Consider the following 10,756-nt stretch of genomic DNA (forward strand, 5'->3'; position numbering starts at 1 on the left):
CCAGGATTTCTGTAAGCTACATGGTGGGTCTGTTACCCTGGCACAGAGGATGAGAATGCTCAAAATACCTGTGGGAGGAAAAAAAAGAAAAAAAAAAACAGCCTTCTCTAGCTGTTCAGTTCACACAAGCACACACAAGCTATGGATGCACTAGTGAGTTTATTTATGGCAAAAAACAGAGTTTTGTCAACAAAAGTCACCACACGTCCACACACAAAGCATATTTTGTGGACAGTTTGTCAACAAAACTCAGGTCTGCTGCTGACAGACTTCTGTCTCTCCTAGATGAGGAAAAGCACCTTTTGTGACAGATTCCATTGACAAAAAAAGCCATGTGGATGTTCCCTGGGTCCTCCTCTTGGCAGACCGGGCTTCCAGGACACTGGGAAGCCCTCTCTGCTGTGCTTCCGGCTGGCTGGGTTGATGGGAGACTGGCCAGGCAGACCAGCAACTCTGGTGACAGAGCAGATCACACTTTCCATCTGCTTTAGTATATGGTCTCACACTGTCGACAGACATTTTGTCAGAAAATCTCTTCCAACAGAAATGTCTGCTGACAGCTGTTTCTAGTACATCGTCAGCCTTAGAGAATGAAATGTCATGCAGGTAAAAGTGAGAGTGATAAAAGGGACAGAGAGCCGTATTCTTATATGGGACGCAATCTTTGGTGTAGGTATTCGCAGTTTTTTCATCCCAGTCGTAAGGTGCAGATAAAAGTGCAGATGTAATCCCCTCCCCTGCTGGCTGTGGTTCACTGCCCCATGTAATAGCATGTAGACCAGTTACAGAAAGAATGAGTCTCCTCGACAGCCCAACGTCCGAAGCAGCTGGCTTTTAGAGAGAGAGAGGCTCATGCACTGAGGTCCCAGGATGGGTTCCACCTTTTGGTATTATGCAACCACCCGAACAACTAATTAAAAATTTGCTCATGCAAAGACAGAGGGCTATGGTGGAATCTCATAGGTTGAGTCAGTTGCCAAATTGGCTAAGGCACAGGTAGGGGAGCAAACTGGTCTTGCCTCAGTACAGGTTAAGCTGAAGGGAGTTGGGAAGGGTCACTCAGGGGAATGGAGGTGTTTGTTGTTTGGAGAGGTTGACTTTGCATTGCAAGCTGTGTTTGGTGGACTCCAGTCCCAGGAGCACCATACAGGTGATGGCAGCCTTGCCAGAATCATAATGGTGACACAAGGGACAGAATGTGCAACCACTTCAAAACCAGTATGTCCAAATCTGTTGTGGCCCACTGACACTGAAAGAAATTTCTCCTTTCTGGGTCTTACAGGATTTCCCAGAGTATTCATTTCCTGGTGCGGTACACTCATGGGGGCCCTGCAGGTGTTGATATGGGCCCCAGCTCTAGTGACAGTCAATTTGGACCTACCAATAATAATTTACCCAGAGTGACTTAACGAGGAATTAGCAGAAATTCAGCACTTTAAAGACTAGCAAAGTTACTTATTCACTGATGAGCTTTCTTGGGACAGACACACTTCATCAGATCAATCTCATTTCCATTTGCTTATTCCTTCCAGGGCAAGTCTTTCTAAGCTGAAAGATCCCAGTCTTTTTAATTTCGCCTTTTGCAGAAGTTGTTCTATAGCCCTAATCACTATTGATGTCCTTTGTATCTTTTCCATTTCCTATATCCTATGTCAGATCACATGTCTAATATCAGATCTTTACAGGGAATTATCTATAATGAAGCCAACATCTCTTTCTTCAGTGGAAGCAGCACATTTAAACCCATAATTCGGAATGTATATTTGGGAGCATGGGGGTTTTTTTAGTGTGGTTCACTGCTAATATTTTAATCTTTCAAAATCCTAGAAAGGTATCCTCCTCATAACCTCATTGTCACAGTAAGTCACATATTCTTCATAATTATGCTATAATGATGACATGTATAATGCCTTTTCCACAAGACATGTTCTGTCAGGTGTCTTGGATAAAGTTGTATGAATAAAAGTTTCCTTTTTGTTTGCATGTATCATTATCGTATCTGAAGTTATGAATATCCAACATTTATTTCTCATCCAAAAGTTGTTATACTTGGGGTGACAACTACTGGTCACTGTTCTTCTCGTTAGGCAGCTGGTTGGGAATGCTCCATGATAGGGAACCAATAGTCTTTAGAAGATGCTTATTTCCCCAGCTGATGAGGATACCTGAGAATGCTCCTTAGCTACTATGGACATCAGAATCAGCACTGGATGAATGGCCATGGAACCAGACCACAGAATATTTAAGTCCAGTTTATGTATCCCTATTTTTCCACAAAATGGACTGGGAACTGAATTGTGGAAGATAGGGTCCCCCCGCACAATAAAGCTATATGAAATAGGATGAGACTTCAGCTTGTTGCCTCAACTCGCACTCAAGAGAATTACTGAAAACACACAAGAACTGAAAACATTCCTTTATCGATGGAGGTTCTGGTACCAGACCAAATGTGCTCTAGTCGCTATATGGAAACTGGTGTACTGCTTGTCTCACCAGCCAGGGTGAGAAATTGCTAATTCATATTCAATGCAACGAGTATTGTTGGCTGTCTTTTGCTTTGTTTACTTGATGGGTATCTGCTCTGGTCTGTCTGCTGTTATTGTCACTGATATAAATAAGACCCCAAGGCAAATCTGAGGCAAGGGATGGGAGGGGACTGTAGCCAGAACAGAGGTTGAGATATAGCAGATGCTGACTCCTTTACCATGGTGTACTCACCCATCAGGGCACAGCCACCTAATATACCACAATACTGTAACCATCTGAGTGGGCCAATTGTGAAAATTCCATGGGCATTCCCTTATGAAATGGGGGATTCCCTCTGACATGAATGTCTTGTCTTTTTGGGTCTTGAATCGTGAAGGAGTCAAACAGTGAGGCTAATCTACATTAGAGGGATTTATCGACAGAAATATTTGTTGGAAGATACCTTATGACAAAACTTCTCTCGATAGGTCATGGCCAAACTGTCAAGGAGATTGCAAGAATCATCCACTTTGCTGAAAGAGAGTGGCCAGACTGCCTGGGCTGTCTCTAAACAAAACACCCAACTGGAAGCATAACAGACAGGGTCACTCATTGTCCCAGAAGCCCCGTCTATTGACAGAGGGTCCCCCCGAATGTCCAGACTGGATTCTGTCTACAGAGCTCTGTCGATGGAGGTGTTACGCCACACGTGGAGCTGGATAAGACTATCAACAAAGGTCTGCCTTCTATCGTTTTACTGTCAATAGAATACGTTGGGAATCTGGACATTCCCGGGGTTTTGTAGAGAAAACCCTCTAATGTAGACATAGCTTGAGTAGACAAGTCCCATGATACAAGTTCAGGTGGAAGGCTGCACATCCTATTTCTATACTGATTTCTGAAAGATCAACACAGTTCTAAAATGTGATACTTTCTCTATGCTGAGAGTACCTGAACTATGTAAAGAATTGTGAGCTGCCAGCTACGTATCCACTTTAGAATTCACGCTGAGTTACAGGCAAACATCACTGATGTTACAACTCTTTGAAAAGAAAATAATTTCCACATGCTTCAGCTTGCATCAATTCAGGATCATATAATTGGTTTGTATGGGGTGTCAGTTAATTTCAGAGGCCAATGGATTGGGCATTACACCTGCATGTGCCGTGCGAAGCAATAATCTCCCATGGTCAATTGACAATTGTTTTTGACCCTGTGTCCTTTGGCACCATTCCCACACATAGTACAGATGGCAGTAAATTGCACTCAGAGGGAAAAAAAAAAGAATTCTTTAATTGCTAGAAGGTGCAAATTACAAGACTCAGTTTCTCCTGACAATCTAATCTCCTGGTACCGTCCTTTGTTCACTCTGGGGAGAGGCTCTCAGACTTATGTTCTCCAGGGTCTATTTTCTATCTTCCCTCTGCTCACTGAACCCAGGGAATTATTTGGGTTTCCTGGCCAGCCTGAAGGTCTACAGGGACTGTACAGGGAAATCATAAAGCGTACTGCCAAACACTGAGGGACAGACGTGAGCTCCATATACTGATTCTTAGGGCTCTGTCTTTCTGTTGCAGTAAGGACATTTCTTCCCTTTACAGAACAAGATTTTGGTGAGTTGCCTATTTCTACATTAAAGTTATAGTTGATGGATTAGGATGGGCTTCAGATTCCAGTCTAGAAACATCTGGGACAGAATTCATCAGAATGGAAAACTGAAATGTTTAGTATTGTCAGAAACTCCAAATTCTTGCACTGGTACATTCATAATTACAAACATATTGGAAACAGCTTAGATAAACATTTGGTTTTAAAATCAGTTGTTTGTTTCTGCCTTTGTCTTTGTATCTCTCCAAGTAGCTTCCTTTTTGGGGTGTGTGGGGTGGGTGTGTTCTTCCTTTTGTTCCTTCAGTGTTTTCAGATCAACTAATTCACTGTTTTGAACTTTAGCCAAAACCTCTTCCATGGTGATCAGTTTTATAAGACGGTTTAAACAATCATATGTCAGAACCTGCTCTGATATTCTGCTGTGAAGGGGTCGCTCTAGCTTGACACCGGCCTCCATGAGTAATAGAAAATCTGGGCTCTAGTGTTTTGAAATACCAGTTTCTCATGGTCTGTTGCAGAATGCCACATTAACTGGTGGTCACCATCAGACTCTTTAAGTACCCTAAAGAAGTGTTTTTACAGGATGATCTGAAACCCCAGGGAATTCTGAGCAGATGAAAACTTAGACTAAGTTCAGGTTATTCAACTCCAATGTCAAATAAGTCCAGCTGCCTGGACCTGAAACTTGTAGAGCAACAAATACACATCACACAGAACTGAAGGAGACCTTGGGAAGTCATCCATTCCCCTGCCCTCATTGGAGGAGCAAGCAGCACACCCCATCCTTTTTTTTTTTTTTTTTTTTTTTTGAATTTATTTGTTCCTTATCCCAAACTGTCTCCTGAGGGGCTGAACTCCCAAGATGGAGCTTGGCAAGCTAATACTCAGACCACTGAGCCATCCCTCCCACCTTACTCCTGTAAACCAGAAGTTTATTAAAATCCATTTGTAGCATTTCAGAAAAATGTAAACAAACCCTACCTTGTTGAAAAGAATAGTTTTAGAGATATAATATAATCTGAAGTTACATCAGACTGAGCATTTTCCCATGCTTATATTATCTGTGAAATTTTAAGTTTAAAATGGCAAAGATAACCTTATAGAAACACAAACCCAAAGAAAAATGTATATTACAAGAAGTATTTTCACAAAGTTTTACATTTTATATGAGGAACAGAACATCCCAAAGTGCAAAAAACAAAACAAAACAAACAAAACAAACAAACAAAAAGCAAACCCACAATCTGTACTGGTGAACTCAATATCTATCTGTGGATTGTATCTGATTGTGATTGCATTGCTTCAATATCTTCTTCCTCTTCTTCATCATCAACTACATCAATGGCCCCTATGGTTTCAGGTTCTGGAACAGCATCTGTAACTTTGCTGAGGGCTTTACCCAACACCCCAGGTATAATCTCAAACAGCATTTTATCAATTTCCATCTCTGCTTCCTCTTCCATTTCCTGTTGGTCTTCCATACTTTCAGAAGTATCCTCTAACATTTCTTCTATGATACCACCCTTCATCATTTCTTTGGACAGTTCCCTTATTGTTGCCTGAATTTCGGGGATTTTCACTAGACTTTTACATGGTTTTCATGACCTCTGTGCTCTTCTGTAATGAACCTGCAACTCTGAGGACAACAAGCTGGTTCTTCATCCCCATGAGCACAGAGTTTATGCGTGCTTTGGAGGCATAGAGCTTGCTCACAGCCTTTCCGAGAGCAGATCATCTCCTTTGCCAAAACCACACACACATCATTTTGACCATTTTTGGCAGCATCTCCAATGACTCTCATTTCTTTCCTTATCTTCAGTGACCATTCATTGACCAGTTCCTTGGGCGGCTTCTCCAGTGTTTTCCTGAAAAGACCCATCATGGATCAACAACACAGCGACTTCTGGTCCTTCCAGCTTCCCGTCCCCTTCCCCATGGACAAACATTGCACAGGTGCAGCTTACTTCCTTTTCAAAAAGTCCAGACATTTATCCTTAAAATCCTCCGGATCCTCCAGATCCACTGGCCATAAAGCATAAAGAGCCAAGACCTGAGACAACTGACTCACCAGCTTCCTGCCAAAGACAAAATCAGGAAGAGAAGATGGCGATGGATTGGATATACCCTCAGAAAACCAACCTCCACCATCACAAGCTAAACCTTAAGGTGGAACTCAAAAGGAAAAAGAAAAAAAGGGAACCCAAGAAACCCCGGCATACAGACCTGAAGATAGACACTAAAAAGACAGGATACACCTGGTCAGTTCTAGAAAAGGTTGCACAGGACAGGAGACACTAGCAAATGGCTGTCAATGGTCTATGCTCCAAGATGCAGAAGTGGAAGAGGCTAATTACTACTACTGAAATCATGATTTCCACAGGTGGGAACAAATGTTGAAGTATAAGGGGGAATCTGGTCCCTCTGAGATCGAAGGCAGGAGTTTGCCTTAATTCAACATTTGAGAGAGTTAAATAAATGCCCTGATTTACACTGAGCATGAGCCTGCTGTGACTTCAACTGAAGTCATATTGTTGTCAGAAGGAGAGGTGAGCCAAAGATAAACTGACAGGAGAGTAGCTGAAATGTCAAACACAGAGTTTTCTGATAAACTGTTTAGGGAGGGAGAGATTCAGTGCCTGGTGTCTCCGGTTCTGGAGACTATGAGCAGCATCAAAAAGCAGTACAAAAAATCATTTATTTGGCTGATAGGTCATACTGTAAACCTCCTTGGGGGCGGTCCATGCAGCGGGATGTGCATATCCAAATGTCTGTGATATGGAGTCTTAAAAGTGGGAAAATGGAGAAAGAAAGTCTTCCTTATGTGCAGGAGAAAGAGTTGTTGTGGAAGGGAGGTTGTGGGACCTCCATCGCTGGAGATATTTAAGAACAGGTTAGATAAATGTCTGTCAGGGATGGTCTAGACAGTACTTGGTCCTGCCATGAGTGCCGGGGTCTGGACTCGATGACCTCTCAAGGTCCCTTCCAGTCTGAGCATTCTATGAGTCTATGTAATGAGGACCCCTGCTGAAGCGTGCTGTCTGAAACCATCATGTAACATGGGCCAATAGTCTAGTAGTTTGTCCCTGACAACCTCCCCCATCCAGACCATCCCTCCTTCCATGAGCAACCCATGTAAGCCTCATGGCAACATGAGTAATTGTACTAACACACTTATTTTATGTTTTAATTTAAACACAGAATGTATTTAATTGAAAGGTCTAGTGGGGAGAAATCTCAGCTTTGTTAGTTTATGTGTGTATTGTGCATGCCACCTTTAAGGAAGGGGTGAAACAGGTAATAAATTCTTACTGGTTGGAGTACAGACCAGCAGAGGATGGTCCAGCTTTGGTGTCCCTGACGAGGGAGCTGGTAACTGTTTTGGCTACAGCCTCCTTTTTCTTGGTTCATTCAATGGCTGCTCAAAGAACCTTGATATAACTGCAGCTTAGTGTGCCCCTGCTTGTCTGTGCTGGTCACCAGTATCATCTCCTGTTCCTCAGGCACCTCTGACTCACACAGCCTCGCAGGTACGGAATGGTCAGCATTTCAGTTGCTGAAGCGTGTCTCTGTTTACACTTACAAATAACACCAGTAAGTTATGTCTTAGTGTCTAGCCACACCACACACCTTTCAGTGAGATAGCTGTGTCATGACCGTGTCCCAGAAGTCAGGAAGTTTAGCTAATGTTGGCCAGCACTTTGAAAATTTTCATCCCATTGGAACACTGCTTTGTCAGCTGGAGAGCATTGTGGCTGATAAGGTACTGTTCATACGAGGACATGACATAAGACAAGCTTTGTTATTTTTTTTGGGGGGTGGAGTAGGGGTTGAGAGCCTGAGAATGCCCCCAATATATATGTATATTGCTCAACTGCCAGTATAGACAAAGCCAAAGACAAAGGCGGGTGATTGCAAGAAAATGTCTCCACAGAAGAAACCAAGGAAGTAACAGAGGTGCAGGCCTGCAGCTCCAAATAGTAAACCTGTTTTTCCATTTTCTTCAGTACAAAGTCATAATCCAGCACTGTAAAATCTTCTTCCATGTGAGGAATTTGGCTGCTTTACAATATAGGGTTCCCATTGTGGATTTGATAGGCCTATGGTCCAGCTATTCCTGGGGAGAGGGAACTAACTATCCTAAGGGTGTCACCTTAATGCTTCACAGCTAGAGATGAAATTGTGCCCACAAACAGGGTCATGAAGGCTTGCAAAAATATTTATTTACCTGTACTTACTGTGATTGGATTGTACTACTCTGCAAGTAAATGTCCAAATCCTGATTCTGGATTCCTGTGGTCCCAACTACCTCTTATGGCAATGAGTCTTTCAGTCTATTTAGGCAAGGAATGAAGAAAGGATTCTTTTTTATCTCTTTGGTACTTTCTGTGTTTCAGATTAATTGAATGTCCTCTTGAACTTGTGTTATGTGATTGGGAGAACACATTCTAAAATCAACCCTCTACAGCTCAGTAATATACAGTCTGTTCTCATATCTCTTATTACTTTCCTTTTTATGTTAACAGTGACATCTCTTATCCCAGTCTTTCACAGCTCTCTAGATATGAATGCTAATCTGGGCCATCAATTATTTTCCTTACCCATAGCTGAACCCTCCGTTTCATCAATGTCCTCTGTGAGAAGGGGACCCCGTACTGCACAGAGGAGTCCAGAGGAGAGAAAAGCATTGGCTGATTGATGTCATGGCATTGCATTGCCTGTATGATGCCCCATTGCACTCCCCCAATAGAAGAATTGTTTTGCTTACTTTCTCTGCGTGATTTCACTTAGAGCAGGATTTCACATATTGGCGTGCTATGACATCTAGGTCCTTCTTCTCAGTCCATACAGTTAAATTAGAACTATGTTAAAGTGTCTGACAAACATGAGCTTTTCTCTGCAATGGACATATGTTACTCTGATTGACACTGACATTTATCATTCTACCTATTCATCAGGCTTCATTAGCTGCGTCTGAGGACTTCCCAGGGCTTCAGCATGAGAAAAAAAATATTTGATTACCTCTGCAAATGTTGCCACCTTGCTGCTCACTAGACTTTCTGAATTATTTACCATATTATTTGTAATATGGTGTCTAACACATATCACATTTATTCCGTCTCTTTTCAGGCATCTTGAGCATTTCTAAATTCAAGGTGTTGACCTCACTGCCTCATGGCCACTTTCAACCTTACCCCTTCTGACACATCCACTTTCATCCTTATGGGTATCCCTGGCCTAGAAGCAGCCTACTCCTGGATTTCCATCCCTTTTGCTATGTGCTACATTATTGGCCTCTTGGGAAATCTCACAGTTGTGTTCGTTGTGGGCAAAGAGAAGACCCTGCACAAGCCGATGTACTTGCTGCTCTGCATGTTGGCACTCACAGACATTGGCATACCTACTTTCCTTGTACCAAAGGCACTGGTATTGGTGGCTGCCTCACACAGACGTTCTTTGTTCACATGCTCTTTGCTATGCACTCAGCCATCCTTGTGACAATGGCCTTTGATCGCTATCTGGCCATATGCAATCCACTGAGATACGCCACCATCATCACCACTGCACGAATAGCTAAGCTAGGACTTGTTGGTTTGATAAGAGCTGTTTTATACAATCTGCCCATTCCCCTGCTCCTAAGCAGGCTGCCTTTCTGTGCCAGTCACATGATCCCTCACACTTACTGTGAGTACATGTCTGTGGCAAAGATGTCATGTGGGGACTTGACAGTCCAGAAGACATATGGGTTGGTGGCAATATTTGTAGTCATTGGATTTGATGTGATGCTCATTTTTCTATCTTACTCTCTGATTATAATGGCTGTCCTCCAAATCTCATCCAAGAATGCCTACCTGAAAGTCCTCAGTAGCTGCACACCCCACATCTGTGTGATACTGATAGCTTATAGTTCATGCCTCTTCTCCAGCCTGGCATATCGGTATGGTCAGGGCATCTCTGCCCAAATTCACATCATCATGTCCAACATCTATTTCCTCATCCCCCCCATGCTAAACCCTATCGTTTATGGGATCAAAACCAAAGAGCTTTGTGAGAAAGTGGGTAAATACATCTGGAAAAGGTGATCGCCTTTGTTGACTCATTTTAAATTTTTTTGACAAGGAGGGGAGAGGAAAGTGCTCTGTTGAAATTTGTCTGAATTCATCATTGTGGAAGTTCCAAGTCTCTGAAGTTCCTCTCACCTAATTCCTTATCCTTCCAACAATAAATGCTCCTTTTTCCATTGCTGAGTTCCACCTCTCTCACCAGCACCTGATCTTTTTCACTGTCACATATCAGCCACCACCCCTTCACGCTAGGCCTTTCTGTAACATCAAGTCACTAGTTTTCTGAAGCTTTCCACTAAATCCATGGTGAACAGAGTTCACTATGCATAAATTTACCAATATGAATTTGCACATTCACCCAACTGAACACAAAGAATGTATTTACATCACAGAACTATATATGTGTAGGAAAATCCCTTATTTTTGTACAGCCAAACCGTCAGGAAGCCAGGAATATAAAGAAAATATTTCATTTAAAGTTGTTAATAATTGAGGATGTTCCACTAGAATTTGTTGGTGAGAATTGTCAATCATAGGGTTAGAAGATACCTCAGGAGGTCATAAAGTCCAACACAATTCTCAAAGCAGGACCAATGTCAACTAAATGGTGTCGGTCAGGA

At 42.5% G+C, this 10,756-nt stretch overlaps 1 protein-coding gene and 1 pseudogene across 1 annotated transcript; one reads left to right on the top strand and one right to left on the bottom strand.

The window, feature by feature from the left end:
* Positions 1-5,339: 5,339 nt before the first annotated feature.
* On the bottom strand, positions 5,340-5,953 carry LOC142007629 (charged multivesicular body protein 3 pseudogene; annotated as a pseudogene).
* Positions 5,954-6,656: 703 nt separating this feature from the next.
* Positions 6,657-10,154, top strand: LOC142007630 (olfactory receptor 52P1-like). Its single transcript, XM_074984317.1, has 2 exons — positions 6,657-6,754; positions 9,386-10,154. Exons 1-2 carry the CDS (start codon positions 6,657-6,659, stop codon positions 10,152-10,154), a joined length of 867 nt encoding a protein of 288 aa, XP_074840418.1.
* The last annotated feature ends 602 nt before the right edge of the window (positions 10,155-10,756 follow it).

The sequence above is a fragment of the Carettochelys insculpta genome, chromosome 1 (assembly GCF_033958435.1).
Source record: "Carettochelys insculpta isolate YL-2023 chromosome 1, ASM3395843v1, whole genome shotgun sequence".
Classification (NCBI taxonomy): domain Eukaryota; kingdom Metazoa; phylum Chordata; order Testudines; family Carettochelyidae; genus Carettochelys; species Carettochelys insculpta.